We start from the raw sequence: 16,047 nt of genomic DNA, 5'->3' as shown, positions 1-16,047 counted from the left end.
TTTTTCTTTCCACCCAAAGGCAAGTGCATGTTCTGACAACTCTGCAAAAACACTTAGCTCCTACAACCCAGCACAGACAATAAAATCAATCACTCTTCTCCCAATCCAACCAAGTAGGTGAAACCTGTTTAAATGAATGGGAAAACAATGGTAGGAAGTCAGCAGCAAGGACAGAAAATAGGAACTACTGACTTTGAGCCCTTCACTCTGCTAATTCTTTGTTTAGATGACATTTCTATGTTTCCTGTCTGCTGGCAAATGAGAACATGATGTGCAGGGAGCAGCTCAGGACAGCTCTGGCAGAGCCAGGCTGTGATCCTGGGATTGAGCAGTGGGAGCCAACAGACCTGAGTTTGTTCTGCCACTGTGTCATTCCTGTTCCACTCAATTAAACCTTTCTTCTTCATTTTGCTCCTTCATTTTGCACAGCAGCATCTGGCAACATCTGCACACCTCTCCTCGAGCATGTGGCAATCTACAGATGGGAAAGCTGCAAATATCTGAAGGTAAACTAGCAGAGCTCCAAGTTCTACCTGCAGGAATGGCTGGGGTTATGTTTGGGGGATTTTAGGTTGGATACTAGGAAAATGTTCTTTGCCAGAGGGTTGTCGGGCACTGACTAAGGCTGCCAGAGCTCCAGGAGAGTTTGGACAACATTCCCAGGGATGCACAGGATGGGATTGTTGAGGTGTCTGTGCCAGAGCCAGGAGCTGGATCAATGATGCTCGTGGGTCATTCCACCTCAGAACAATTCTGTGATTCTCTGATTCTTTGAAGGTCTGTACAAGCAAAGCAGCAGGAAAGTGGCTTTAGGAAAACAAACTGGATGTGCTCTGCAAGAGCCCAGCTTGGTTCAGTACCAGGGCTGTGCTGGAGAGCAGTTTGTGAACAGTCCCCCGATGGTTTTGTAGATTGGGACACAAACTTTGAAGCATGTGCAAAGTAAGGTAAGTGATCCTGCTAATCGCAGTTTCACACAGAAAATAAACACTGAATACACAAACACCAAAGCTTGGCCCCGAGTGTGAGCTGGAGATGCAAATACAGATTCGAAGCCCGACCAAGAAGCCGATACTTGTAAATACCAAGCAGTAATTAACACATTTTATAACATTAACACCCCCATAACAGCAGATAAATTACAGACATCATTAAGCAATCGGCCAGTCCCCATTTACACACAATGGGACATTAACACACACACTGCATCACCTCAGCCTTACTGGACAAACTCTCAAGGCTTCAGAGTTACATCAGAAACTGTTTAATCCTCTGTTGTTATTATTATATTTATATATTATTTTTATATTATTTATATTATATGTTATTGCTATATTTATATTATAAATTAACAGTTTTAATTACTCTGAGCAAGCTCTGATATGAGAAGGACCAGACAGGGAGGTGGAGGGGCTGATGGAGTTTTAAACCAGTTTATCTGGACTGCAAGCAGGTGAAGACTGCAGTTTTCCAAATGCTGTACGACTGACACTCACACATCACATCAGTTTTAAAAGCAAGCAGGATTTTTTCTGACTTGCTGGCTCTCCACACTTACAAACCCAGGAGTGAAATGTAGGAATAGGTTTCCTTGCCAGCCAGCTCCTCCCTCTTAATTCCAGTTCCAAGAACATAATGAAACCAACAGAGGAAGTGTCTGAAACAAGGAGGAGTACTGAGAACAAGAAAACAAGATTAGGCCAGGACTGTCATTAATTATATAATCCAGCCTTTGGGTAACTGGACATTTAGGGAAAGGGGCTGGGAGAACCTTGGAGGCAGCAGCCTGAGCACATTATGTCATCTGGCCCGCTGGTTACTTAGCAGGTACAGGATCTGCATGGGGACAGAAAAACAAACCCATCTATTTCCAGGACAAAGCATTTTCAATTCTCACAGCAGCTGCTGAAAAAAGGCACAAGAATTCATACATTCTGCTCACACTTAGACTGATTCCAGTTCTCTTTTTTCCTCCCTTCTGCCTGCTCTGTGGTTCTATTTTGCTGCCCTGCAGAACACCATTTTGTCAACCACGTGCCAAATTTTGTGGTTTTATTCTTCCAGTGCATATCCTTGTTCTCTCAGGAGTATACTCAGCAATTGTATTGCTGCAATATGCCAAAAGTGCAACTATTTTAGGTGACACTGAAGGATGGAAGACAGGAAGCAGTACATCACTTTTCTCTTTCCTTCAAAATAAAATGTTAGGCTCAAACACATTCCAAAGGTAATCGGGAGGAGGAGGAAAGTATAATCTCAAATACTCAAAGGTGGAGTCTTGCCAGCAAGCATTTTATTTCCTTTTAGGCACTGAAGCAGGTGTCAAAATGAAGGATGGAAGAGAAATGTATTCTTAATAAAGTGAGCAAATTACACTTTGCTTCATCAAAACAGGAGAAAAGTGTCACAAAGAAAAAATGCTCAAGTAAGGGGACTGGTATTTAAAGGGATCCAGCCCTTTGCTGGACTGTAAGAGCCATTGTACTCCTAAGTGGGAGCAGCTTTTCTGGAGAACAGAGAGAATGGGGAAGAGCATGAAACATATATGGCTGCACCCCAAACCAAGCAGATTATTCAGATATTTGAATGCCATAAGCTGACTGGAACTGTCCTGGCCCAGAGCCTTTTCAACTCTGAGATTCTGGTTCCTGCAGCTCCCCAGCACATCCCAGCACTTCCACCCTTGGTGATTCCCCTTGGTCCTGAACATTTCTGCTTTTCCCAGTGGGACACCTGCCAGCTCAGGGTCCTCAACCACAAATAAAAGTCCTGATCTGCAGCAGACACTGAATAAAATTCAAAGCTGGACTGTGATTTCCAAGAATTTACCTGCACACAAGCAAAGAGTTATGGAAATGAGCTGTACCATAGACTTTCCCACAGCCACCAGGAAGCACAAAACACTGAGGTCCTGCTGCTGCCTTGCACTGCTGAACACCTTGAAACAAGATCTGAGAACAAGTATTTTAGCACCAGAAATGTGCAGGTTTTATTTGGAGAAACTGCTTTCTGTTTTAAGTCCCAGCTGTGCTTGCTCAGCACAAAAGTCAGAGACTGGTACAAAAGAGCATGAATATAACAAATATAACAAATATCTGGGGAATCAAGAAAAAACAGGGAGAGAGGGATATGTGAAGAAAACAGCTCCATATTCATAAGGCTTCCCTCAAAAACACACAGGCCAATCCATACCTACTGCAGAGAGAGATTTCTCCATATCAGTAAGAGGAACTCCTATCCCATACAAGGGATTAAAATATATTGTACTCCTCCAGAATATCAGTAACTCTGCAGTGACCAGCTCAGGTTCTTCTATTTAAATTCCAATCCAAGAAGACAAAAATTTCTGTACAAGCTTCCACAACTCAGTCCTGTCTCTAATTTGCATTTAAGTGTGTTACCTACAAGCAAGCACAATTTTTCTGCACTGCCCGGCTTCCAAGTCAAGTCCCTGGCTTGATACAATTTCCAATAAATATCTGTATGGATGCCCACTAAAAAAACATAACTGATACAGACTCAAGAGCGGCAACTTGCAGGTTTACCACTGGTTTTTGGTCCAGATATAACCAATTATAATGCAGCAGCCACATTCAGATTTCAGTGCAGCTGAAGGTCAAGGTCACATTTATATTACTGAAGTTTTAAGGGGCACACAGTGGTCTGCAGAGAGGGACAGTTTGGAAGCCAGGTGACCTGCTTTAGGATTTAATTAAATAAATACTAAGGAAGCATGACCTCCTGAAATCCTGTCAGCAGTAATACAGGCCTGCATATTTTAACAGAGCATTTTGAAGGCTCTTCTATTACATGCCAATCTTTCTGGCATCTCTGAATTAAACTAAGTACATCTCATTTGGAAACATCCTTCAAAAAAACCAAACAGAAAAGCAAAGATCCAAACACACAATTCTGTGAGTTGCACTGGCCAACTACATTTGTGTGTGTGTTTGCCATGATTATTACTGAAATACTCAGGCATTTCAGTAAAAAGAAGATTTACTACTAAAATACTCAGGCATTTCAGCATAAGGAAAATTTTGTAGATTGTGGCAAGGCCGTGGTTAATTTTTTGGCAGACCAAGTTTTCCATTTCGAGAGCAGCTGGCTCTCTACAGGAATACCTAGACATCACTTCAGGGCTTGTGCTTGGACAGAAGGCAAGAAAAACAGATGATTCCCCACTCCTTCGTTCATTGCAAGACTATTCTTTCCTCACCACCTCCACCATTTGAACTACATGCCTAAAAAATACACCAGCACACTTCAAAATACAAGCTCAACAACATCCCTGGCTCCAAGTCCAGGCTGGTGGCATTGCTTCAGCTCTGTTTACAGTGTGATTCAGTCATTTTCACAGCAATGAACCATGATGGCATGAAGGAAGCATCTGTGTCACCAAGGACTGAACAAAGGAGGACAGTTAAAAGTTCCGAAGGAACAATGCAAAACTTTCCTACAAAGCCAGACTTCTATATTTCTCTACTTACCCATGAGAAAAATCTCCACTCTGCTGATATTTTGAGAGAAATTATACACTGGGGACGCTTAGAAAGAAATATTTACACACATGCACACCGTGTATAATCAGTTATTTGTGGCACAAACATCAATAGACTGTCTGTACAGCTCTGCCTGCCCATCTGACTGCTGTGACTGCAGAATAATTTCTCAGGTGCCCTCAAAGGGCTATTGTTGAGCCAAAGTTAGTCATGGCACTGCTTGGCACCCAAATCCACGTTGGTCATTACGTAAGGTGGCAGCAATAGCACTTGGAAGGGTTGTTTACCAGGGGCATTGCACAATGTGAGCTGGAACAGGCTCCAGACGTGGCTGCAGGTGGGGATGGAAATGCAGTTATTGCTGAAATGAGCTCAGTTTGTCAGAGCTTGCTGCCAATAATGCCAGGGTTGTGGGGCTGGATCCTTGGGGTCCCTCCAACAGAGAATATTCTGTCATTCTGTAATTCTGTAAATCTGGAACTACCCAAACCAGAGCTGTGCTACGGCCCCCAGACATTAATTTAGGAAGTGATGGCTACCAGCTCAGTCACATACAGGAATTAATATTTTGGACAAAATCATTGCAGCCTTACTGCTCTTAGCAAAGGGAGTATGCTTGGGTTTAAATTAGACCTAAGAGTTGTGATGGGGAATGGACAGACTGATGCTCACACTTGTGACCTGGCACAGTTGTCAAATTGATTCCTGCCCAGATTAATGAGCACAAACCAGGGCATTTTAGGTGATTTTGCATCTACAGAGAAAAATCTTTTCCAAATTAAGCAGCCCTCACACACCTCCTCATTCACTTGTTAAGGCAAATAACTTGATTTCCAAGTCTTCAGGTTTCAGAAAAGAAGGAACAAAACAGTCTTTCTTGGTCCCCTCATTTTTCTTCTGGTCAGGAATCGATTTCACAACTGTGCCTGGTCACAAGTGTGACCATCAGTTTGTCTATTCACCTTCACAACCCTTAGGTCTAATTTAAAACCAAACAAACTCCCTTTGCTAAGAGCAGGAAGGTTGGAGTGCCAGCTTTGGTTAAGACTGAACAATTTGATTTAAAAGAAAACCTTCAGGAACTAAAGCAATGACCTGCATGTGTCCCAAAACAATAAAAATGATCCATAGGTCTGAATCAGCACACCCACACTAAAATATAATTTATCACAGATATGCCAAAGAACAGCTGACAGTGGGACCCTATCATACTGTGCAGATGGAATAAAAGTTTTTGCCTTCTACTCTAGATCAGCACTTAAATCTAAATCCTTTCAAAGCCTGGCTCCTTTCCCATGACCTCCAAAATCCGGGTACAGCACACATTGTTACTTCATTCAGGTTATCACATTGTGAAAAAAAAAAAACAACCAAACCCCAAAACCAAACAAGGAACAGTAAAAAAAAAAACAAACAAAAAAAAGCAACCTAATGAAAGCAATACAATGATTAACTGTGGGAAATAAATCCTGAATTTCTCAGTTAAACATAAAAATAAGGATTCACAGACACTTCCACTCCGTGTGAAACACCTGGCCAGGGCACAACTGTGAATTACCCAGGATTAGAACAAAAACTTGGTTTCAGAGTGGTCTATTTTAGCTTTTCTCAGTGTAACCAACTAAAGTGACCAAGATGGTTCAGAAGTTTCTTACAAACCCATCAGTAACTCTTCCATGCAAATAGGCAGGTGCAAAGAAAAGCCACCAGAAACAAGAGAACTCACAGCAATGCTTCTCCCCACCATGTCCTTCTCCACTGCAGAGGAGCCACTTACGTTCTTACAGCTGCAATTCTCATTTTTATAGCTGCAATTCTCACTTTTATTTGTGTAATTCTCAACACCTGAGCAGTTTGAAGTCCCAGCACCAGCTCAGCCTCCTGCTAATAGGATCACACAACATGTGGGATCCCTTCTGGCTGCCTCACAATCACCACTCAAGATGACCCAGGCTTAGAGTTTAATCTAATTATGATTTGAACCATCCTCAGAGGCTGAAAGAGTGCAGGTGACACCAGATCTTAAAACATCCAAGGGGAAATACCCTTTCAGCTCCACTGAGAGAACTCAAAATTCTCCATCAAACACATACAAAGCTGCTTTGCTGACATAAGTTCTAAAAACCAGGACATGGGCAAGAAGGGAAAAATCTGTCTCTCTCTTTCAGCCAAATGGGTGTTAAAAAATAAGAAAGAACCAGGCCTTCTGGAAATACAAACTGATTTAGTAGTTCTGTAGGAGGGCTGGGTTCTTGTGACATGCACTGAAGGCTCCAATCTGGAAGCTGAAAACTTGGTTCTGTACCAACATCACAGCAGGACTGGGGGGATTAGTCTGAATTAAATGCTTTGAAAAATGAAAAGCATTAGGTAAATACTGAGTACTATTAAAACCCTAAAGATACATGACACAGAATCATTATTATTCATGTGAGATTACTGTGAAAATATTGGTTTATTTATGAATTAAATTAAGTTTGTACTAGGAAAGGGAACCACTGATAAACCAAGAAAACAGGAGTCCTACAGAAAAAAAACATACAAAAAAGTACATGTAACAAACCAAACTACTTCCATATCAGACTGACTGATGGAGACAACTTCCAAGGAAGGTTTTTAAGCAATTTCGGTTCTTCAATCTAGCTAAGTTTAAGACAGAGCAAAGAGAATTAGTCCCATGGAAGAAAATTCAAATAAATAATTTAATTTGGTGAAAAACAGGGACATTTTTCATCCCGGGCTGCTTTAATTACCTGTCATTTGTGTCTTTATCAACTTCAGATGAGGTCTGGGCAACCTATTCCTCCTAACTTTGTGTGGGAACAGAGCTCAAAGCCTGAACTTGCAGCTGCTCTGCAATGCCCTTTCTACACCTGGTGCCAGCTATCAACATCCTGCCACCCTAAAATACCAAAAATAAAGCTCTAGGAAAGGGGAGGATACAAAAACAACAAAACCTTGCCTTCCCAAATGTCCTTGGCAGAGCAGCTAATGCCAGAATTCCTTCAGAACCAACGTGAAATGTGTGCCTCCAGAAGAACACAACACCTTTCCACATGGAATTCTGGACTCTAGGAGATAGGCAGGGGCATTTCTAAAAGTTTCTTAACAATCCAAACCTCTAGTCACACACAGCAATGTAAAAGGCAGGGTCCCAAAATGTACCTGCCAAAGGGAACATCCTGCGGAAATCTCTGAGACAAAAACCTTGAAATTCACATGTGAAAATGTCATTTCTTCATTCAGAAAGTGCCTTGTATTGCACGTTCTGGAGTGGTCAGGATGTACCTGGGCGGGGTTTTTAACGTGTGCATCGTATTTTACCTACAACAGTAACATTTTCCAGCCTCAGCAGATTTTGTTCCACTGCCTGCACTATGAACGAAACCCACAACGGCTAAAAAAGGGATCTAACCTTTTCAAACCTTTTGGTCCTGAACCCTGTTCATGCTTCTAAAACAGGAAAGTGGTTTGCTGCACATGACAATAGCTCCTCTGTACTTTAGATAGGAAATTCCTGTTATCAATGGCAGCTTTTGAAAAATTCATCCTTGCAGAAAAGCTGAAGTTCAGTGAGCTTATGTTATTTGAGAAGGAGCTTTGAAGTGTCTATTTCTAATGCTCCACTCTGAATGACAAAGAAGTTATTTGCAATTGTGAATCTTTAAAATGCAGATCTGAACTGATGTCTCTGTTTTTGTAACTCATTAACACAAACCCTGCAATTCAGCTTTTACTGAACGTCTTTTTTCCATTCCAAAGTGAAGCACTAGTGCTGTCTCTTAAGATGATTATGCTCTTGGTGAGCCAGTTTTTCCAAATGCACATTCTGAGACCCAACAGAAATTACATTTTCAAAGACATCAGAAATAACATTTTCTTTATCTGCTATTACAAAGTGACAGCCACAGCCCAGGATCTCTTATTGTTTGTGTATTTTACAAGTCTGAAAATGGATGGCAATAGGATTCGCAGCTGGCAGAATGTCTCCAAAGAAGAGTTTTTCTATCAGATTTTACACAAAAGCAGAAACGAGGCTCTGGGCCCCGGATCCCACATGATCCAGCAGATGCTGTTTCCAGCTTCAGCAAGTTTTCATTCAGAAGCAACTGCCTCCATGTTCAACAATGCCCCATGGATCACACAAGATCCTGTTAGCCTGTATAAATGAGAGGCCTGGTTTAGAATTACAGCAAAAATATAATAAAACACTGCACTACCACCATTTCCCATCTCAAAGGGGTGCACATGTAGGGGTCAAAATGATCCCACATGGAAAGGACTGTAGTTAACTGCATATTCCCAAAAATGAATGTATATATTTTTTTATTCTACTATTACTGTTGTAGTAAAATCTGTACTAGAAAACTCATCTGTGCATCTTCCCCTTGGCATCTCTGAACTTGAAAAGATGCAAATTGTTGGTTCAAGAACAGTTCAAAAAAGAAAATGAACCCGCAGTTGCTATTTCGACTCCAGTGAAGTCAGAGGTGTCTTTTTCACTTCTGCTTTGGTACCTGACACTGCCTCCAATGGCCCAGAGGATGAAGGAGCCATGCAGAAAGGCCAATCCTACACCGTGCACCTGCTCAGAAGGGCAAAACCAGAGGTGGAGGCGTCGATGTTGGTCCCCAGCCATGGGACACGTGGCACAGATTTGGCACAGTGGCACAGCTTTGGCACACGGAGCCTCGCGTGGGAGCCCCGCTGCGAAGAGTGACCCCTTAAAGATGTTCTGGGGGCTCCACCCTAAGCAGTGAGCCCTAAAGCCAGTGTGGGAGCCCCACTGTGACCTCCTAAATCTGCTGTGGGAACCCCACCATAAGAAATGACCGTGTAAATCTGCCGTGGGAACCCCACCATAAGAAATGACCCTCTAGAGCTGCTGTGGGAACCCCACTGTAAGGAATGACGGCGTAAATCTGCTGTGGGAACCCCACTGTAAGGAATGATGCCCCAAGGCTGCCATGGGAGCCACACCATTACCTTCCAAAGGTGCTGCAGGAGCTGCACCCCAAAAAATGACCCCTCTCACAAAATTGAGACCCCAGACACCTGCGGGAGGAGCAGCAGCCCAGCACCTCCACCCCAACACCCGCATCCATCACCCTGCAGGTCGTGCTGCTCGCTCCGTCCTGCGCAGGCAACCCAAATCGCACACACCCCCTTTGGCTTGGTGGAACCGCGGTATGGAGCTGGGCACAGCCTCCTCGCTCCCTTCCCTGCGCACAGTCCTTCCGTCCATCCCTCCATCCCTCCATCCATCATCCCTCCACCATCCCTCCATCCACGCGCCCATCCCCGCGGGCCGGGCGGTCCCCGCGGGCCGGGCGGGCTGTGTCGCGGCTCTCCTCACGCTCACCTCCTGAAGTCAAAGGGCATGGTGCTGGCGGCGGTGGCGGCGGGGGCTGCGGGCCCCGGCCCGGCCGTGGCCTCGCTGCCGGCGGCTGCAGGGCCAGGAAGTGACGGCGCGGCCGCGGCCCCGGCGCCGCGCAGCCCCAGCCCGTTGGGCGGCCGGGCCCGCGCGGCTTCCGCCGCCGGGTCACGGAGCGGGAGCCGCGTGAGGGTGAGGGATCCGGGATGAGGGGTGCGGGGTGCGGGATCGGGGATGAGGGGTGCGGGGTGAGGGTGCGGGATCCGGGATGAGGGGTGCGGCGTGCGGGTGCGGGATCCGGGATGAGGGGTGCGGGATCCGGGATGAGGGGTGCGGGGTGAGGGTGCGGGGATGAGGGGTGAGGGGTGCGGGATCGGGGATAAGGGGTGCGGGGTGCGGGATCGGGGATGAGGGGTGCGGGTGCGGGATCGGGATCGGGGATGAGGGGTGCGGGGTGAGGGTGCGGGATCCGGGATGAGGGGTGCGGGGTGCGGGATAGGGGATGAGGGGTGAGGGGTGAGGGATCGGGATCCGGGATGAGGGGTGCGGGGTGCGGGATGAGGGGTGCGGGGTGAGGGATCCGGGATGAGGGGTGCGGGGTGAGGGTGCGGGATCCGGGATGAGGGGTGCGGGGTGAGGGGTGCGGGATGCGGGATCCGGGATGAGGGGTGCGGGGTGAGGGATCGGGATCGGGGATAAGGGGTGAGGGTGCGGGATCCGGGATGAGGGGTGCGGGGTGCGGGATGAGGGGTGCGGGGTGAGGGTGCGGGATCGGGGATAAGGGGTGAGGGATGAGGGGTGAGGGGTGCGGGATCAGGGGTGAGGGGTGCGGGATCGGGGATGCGGGGTGAGGGATGAGGGGTGAGGGGTGAGGGCTGCGGGATCCGGGATGCGGGGTGAGGGATCCGAGATGAGGGGTGAGGGATGTGGGATGTGGGATGAGGGATGCGGGGTGAGGGGTGCGGGATCGGGGATGAGGGGTGAGGGATGCAGGGTGAGGGGTGAGGGGTGCGGAATCAGGGATACGGGGTGAGGGGTGCGGGATCAGGGATGCGGGGTGAGGGGTGCGGGATCGGGGATGAGGGGTGCAGGATCAGGGATGCGGGGTGAGGGGTGCGGGATGAGGGGTGAGGGATGTGGAGTGAGGGATGCGGGATCAGTGATGCGGGGTGAGGGGTGAGGGATGCGCGGTGAGGGATCAGGGATACGCGGTGAGGGATGAGGGGTGCGGGGTGAGGGATGAGGGGTGCAGGGTGAGGGATGTGGGATGAGGGATGCGGGGTAGAGGGATGCGGGGTGAGGGATCAGGGATGCAGGATGAGGGGTGAGGGATCCGGGATGAGGGGTGAGGGATGCGGGATCAGGGATGCGGGATCAGGGATGTGGGATCAGGGATGCGGGATCAGGGATGTGGGGTGAAGGATCAGGGATGCGGGGTGAGGGAGCTGGGATGTGGGATTCGCGGTGAGTGATGCGGGATCCGAGGTGACTGACGTGGGATGTGGGATGAGGGATCCGAGGTGAGTGATGCGGGATCTGAGGTGAGTGATGCGGGGTGCGGGATGCAGGATCCGAGGTGAGGGATGCAGGATGCGGGCCCGCGGGGCTCCCGCAGTTCGCAGGGTCCGCTCGCCATGCCCCGCTCAGCCCCGTGGCGCTCAGGGCGCTGGCAGCACGGTATCACGGAATTATTTAGGTTGGAAAAGAGCTCCGGGATCATCGAGTCCCATCCCCACCCTGTCCCCAGCCCAGAGCACCCAGTGCCACCTCCAGCCCTTCCTGGGACACCCCAGGGATGGGATCCAAACCTCCCTGGGCAGTTCCAGTGCCTGAGCTCCCTTTCCATGGGGAAATTCCTGCTGTGCCCACCCTGAGCCTGCCCTGACCCAGCCTGAGGCTGTTCCCTCTCATCCTGGATGTCCCCCTGGCTGTCCCCTCCTGTCAGGAGCTGTGCAGAGCCACAAGGTCCCCCCTGAGCCTGTGTGACTGCTGCTGTGTTCAGAATCTTCTCACTCACATGCACTGCAGGTTAGACTGCACTGCAGGAACAAAACACAACTATTCTTGCCTTTAAGTCTAAAAGCATGGCAAGAGAAAGAGTGAGATGACAGCAATCTGAGTATGCAATATACTACATTTCTAATTGATTCTTTACCTTTCTTCCTCTTCCTGCTGTCAAAATTTCTTAACTTAGAGATTCACATCTTTCCATTTTTCCCCATCACACAGGAACTAGGCCCATACGTGGTTAAAACAAAAAAATTCAGATTGAAACAAGCAGGGCAAAACTACTGAAGAGTCAGAGCTGTTAATCGATACCATTTTCATTCAAAGAAAGAGATAATAGTTCATGCTGGGAATATGAGAAACTGAACTGGAGGAGTCCCAAGTATGAGATAACACAGCATTATCCCCCAGAAGCCCTCAGGGAATAGATAAAAATAATTTGATTTTTGGGTTTTTTTTTGATCTCAGACAACTAAATTATCTGACTGCATTGTGCGAGCACATTCAGCAGATTGATAACAGATCAGCCACAAAATCCTGCCGCACTTCACACTCTGCTCCAAAACTGAGCAGCCCAGTAAAATTAATGAGACAATTCTCATCTCTCATGAGGTCAAGCCATTGCACAGGCATAGCCAGGGGGGAGGATCGTCGTGGAAAAAAACCAAAACAAACAGTGCCTGACGAGGTGGTTACACAACCCATGCTCCTGGCAAGGCCCCCACATCATTAGCTGCTATTAACTGTCCTGTGCAGAGCCATCAGCTCTCTCAGGAGCCAGGAGAGTGCTGAAGGGTTTACAAAAGCTCTTCCCTTGTACCCTAGATAAATCTGGAGGTGGCCTTGAAGAGTTCCCCTCCTGCAGGCTCGAGTCTCAAGAACACAGCGCAGCGAGAGCTCGCGTTATACGGATTTGATTTTATTTTCCACTGGAAGGTCAAACTGGAGAGAGCAACGGGCTCAGAGCAGCTTTGCAGCTGGGTCCAGCTCGCTCACATCCTTGCCAAGGGAAGAAGAAGTTAATGCCCTGAGATAAGACCCTCGTCACAATATTGTTTAATTGCATAAGGCTTCCATCGAGCTGGAGATAAGAGCAGGAATTTGTCCCCAGTCCAGCTGGGTGGGGCAGCTGAGCTCATGGAGTGTGTCAGAATGGGAACCAAAAGCAAGGGGTTCATTTGAGGTGGAATGAGCAAACTGATACTGACAGCTGATGGAAAAGTTAACTTTTCATGGGAGCAAGAAATCAGCCTTCTTTTGACAACAGAAGGCTTAAAACTAGAATTTCCCTTCCAATTGCATTGGGAATGTTCATCGAGCCAAACTGCTACTCTGAAACCAGTACACCAATATTTTCAGACCTCTTTAGCAACCAAGAAACCAAATCAGGAAGATTAATTGATTTACCTAAGACTACAGAGTAAGATCAGCTTCAGTTTTAAATTAGCAAACAATTCCCTTCAGTCCTAATCCATGTTCATAATTCTTCTTGTAAAAAAAAAGAGCATTTTCCTCGTTCCAGATCATTTTGTTACAGATAAATCAGATCACGGATGAGTCTATCTGAATTCCTGACTAATGTCTCACAACAACAAAACTGGTACCTCCTTCCTATGAAAAAAAAGAGTGGACAAAAAGTGCTTTATTTGAACAATCTTCTTCGTTATTTATTTAATAAATTTGTTTTTGCAGGTAAAATGATCATCTCCAGTTGAGATGCTATTTTTAAGTTTTGACTTCACATTAATAAAGTTATTACAGAGTTCATATTAATCCTTGATAATTCATCCTTGAGGAGACTGAGGTGGGGTCTCCTGGAGCTTCCTCCTGAGGGGCAGCTCCGATCTCTGTTCCCTGGGACAGGGACAGCACCCAGGGAAGGGCTGGGGCTGAGCCAGGGGAGGGTTGGGGTGGATTTTGGGAAAGGTTCTTCCCCCAGAGGGAGCTGGCACTGCCCAGACTCCCCAGGAAATGGGCACGAGGCTGCCAGAGCTCCAGGAGCGTTTGGACAGTGCTCCAGGGATGCCAGGGTGGGATTTTTGGGGAGTCTATATGCAGGGACAGGAGCTGGACTTGGATTATCCCTTCCAACTCAGCATATTCCATGATTCTCTGAATTTTACTTATCTCAATTTTGTACTCTGGAAGTTTTCTCTTTCTCAGAAAAGTGCAACCTCAATCCTTACCTGTCCAGCAGGGTTTGGGCTGATCTAACATCCTGTAACACTCATAAGTACGATTCCCTTTTTTGTTCTGTTTGTGATTCCTTACACAGGGCTGAGTTTTGATTCATGCCACAGCTCTTGGGGAGCTTGGTGTGGGTGCAGTGACTGGGTCGTGAGCAGCAGTGTTTGCCAAAGGCAAAGCTGGGTACACACACTCATCCTTCGGGTCAACCGGGCTTCGTTCATCAGTGGGGAATGTGCCATGACTCTGAGCAAGGTGCAGTGCTTATTCACTTATTCCCCTTCTGCTGCAGAGGCCAAAAGCTGCCCCGTGGCTTTTCTCTGGCATGTTGTGAGGCAGGGCCCACCCCAGGCCATTTCCCCGGGTGATTTTATTTCGTTTACAGCGCTGGTGTGGCGGGGTGGGCTGGGAATGGCAGTGAGCGCATTGCTCCGCAGGGCGGGTGCCCCCGATTATGTGTTGTGTTCTGCAGGGTGTGGCCTGCAGCCCTGAGCCGCTCAGGAAAAGGAAAAAACACTGCAGAGAATGAAGAGAAATTAAAAAAAAAAAAATGGTATAAAGAGTTTTCAAAATATAAATAACGGCGCTTGAGGAAATCTTGCTGAAGGAACAGGATGCGCGTGGAGGTGAAGAATTCAAATGCAAGTGCTGTGCTAAGTATAATCAGTAATGAAAGTTCAGCCCTTCCTCTTAGGATTTGGATAAGCTGTGTGTTGGCAGTACTCCCCAAATTCCAGGGAACAAAAAGCAAGCTTTACATGTTCTCTTAAAGTCTTGTTGCAGCGTGGTTTGTTTATCATTACCACTTGTAATGCTGTCCAGCCATTTTTGCAAGATTGGACTTAAAATAGACAATAGAATAAATTAATACCTACTGAATTTACTGTGTAAGTTCCTTCTTTATTGAATAGCTGAAAGAAGACATAACAACCACTCTCTTCTTCTTCCTGCTCAATAGGCAGAAGAAATAATCTCATTATTTTTCAGTCACAGGGATGGGTACAGCTGATGTTTATAAGTGTGGAGAAGGGGATCTCTGCAGCCACATGGCCTTTCCCTTGTGCTGTGACACTGGGAAAATGCTCAGGGGAATCTGCCACTCTCGAAGCCCCTAAAAAATTTACCCTGTTTTTAATACAAACTGCCTATTTTCAAGCCTGTTTCCTGTCACTTTTTGGGTGCCAGGAATTTACTATGGGAAAGTCACGGCGAGCAGGACATTTTTTGTATTTTTGTATTTTATTTCTTTTTTCACTGTGGAAATGAATGCCACAAGGAAGTTGTAGCCCCTGTCCCAGGCTTACCTCATGCTTTGTAGAGCACCCCTGTGGTGGTGAGTGTTCAGTGTGGTTCAGGAGGCTTCAAACACCTGGCCAAAGGTCATGGCCAGAGGGAGATGCAAGTTAACAGTTAACTAGGCTGAAATCCTGGTTAGAGGACTTTGAACACTAAGAGGGCCAGATCTCAAGGAGAGTTGGGATTAGCAGAGAAGAGGTGAGGATCACACCGATTCTCAATGCTCTGTAGTGAGTTGAATGCCTTAAATTCCCTTTACACTGGAGAGGAATAGTTCAGGACCAAGATTTGAAGGACTCAAGTGGCCTGTACACTGATGTTGAGATTCCTAAGTCAGCCAGTGGGAAATCCTCAGGAGAAGGTGTGAAACTCATACAGGGCCACAAAGTGTTTTCTTCTGGACTTTGATAACACATTTGGCATCCACATCTAAGTTAGTCTTGTCAGTGAAAATATGCCTGGGAGACAAGCTTAAATACTCTGCTTTAAATACTCACTGAGTGCTGGAGAGCCCTTCCCTGGGAGACAGGTGTGGATCTTGGACACAGAGTGTGTGAGAAACTTGAGGGCATGAAAGGAAGGGAGAAAAACGTGCTCTGCCCAGCCTCTGAAGGCTGAGGCACTGTGTAACCAGAAGTGCAGAATTTCTGGAGCTGAATTAGGGCTTTTGCCTTGGAAACA

The 16,047-nt window shown here is 46.8% G+C and overlaps 1 protein-coding gene and 1 long non-coding RNA gene across 4 annotated transcripts in view; one reads left to right on the top strand and one right to left on the bottom strand.

Annotated features, from left to right (window-relative positions):
- Positions 1-9,978, bottom strand: part of ERGIC1 (endoplasmic reticulum-golgi intermediate compartment 1) — a 57,569-nt gene extending 47,591 nt beyond the window's left edge. Inside the window, exon 1 of the mRNA XM_021532126.2 lies at positions 9,865-9,978. Within this exon, the coding sequence (XP_021387801.1) occupies positions 9,865-9,884 (20 nt within the window). The 5' untranslated portion in view covers positions 9,885-9,978. The remainder of the gene's footprint in view (positions 1-9,864) is intronic.
- A 5-nt stretch (positions 9,979-9,983) lies between these two features.
- LOC110471452 (uncharacterized) lies at positions 9,984-14,949 on the top strand. 3 transcript variants are annotated; one of them, XR_013340828.1, is made up of 2 exons: positions 9,984-10,068; positions 14,159-14,949. It is a non-coding gene; the product is annotated as an uncharacterized LOC110471452 (long non-coding RNA). The 3 variants fall into 3 exon arrangements; XR_013340827.1 differs by having other exon boundaries at positions 10,040-10,068; positions 12,709-14,949; XR_013340829.1 differs by lacking the exon at positions 9,984-10,068 and adding an exon at positions 10,969-11,396 and having other exon boundaries at positions 12,709-14,949.
- The last annotated feature ends 1,098 nt before the right edge of the window (positions 14,950-16,047 follow it).

This window comes from Lonchura striata, chromosome 15 (genome assembly GCF_046129695.1).
Source record: "Lonchura striata isolate bLonStr1 chromosome 15, bLonStr1.mat, whole genome shotgun sequence".
In the NCBI taxonomy this organism is placed as follows: Eukaryota; Metazoa; Chordata; class Aves; order Passeriformes; family Estrildidae; genus Lonchura; species Lonchura striata.
The sequence above is the reverse complement of the archived record's forward strand: the minus strand, read 5'-3'. Positions and strand labels throughout refer to the sequence as shown.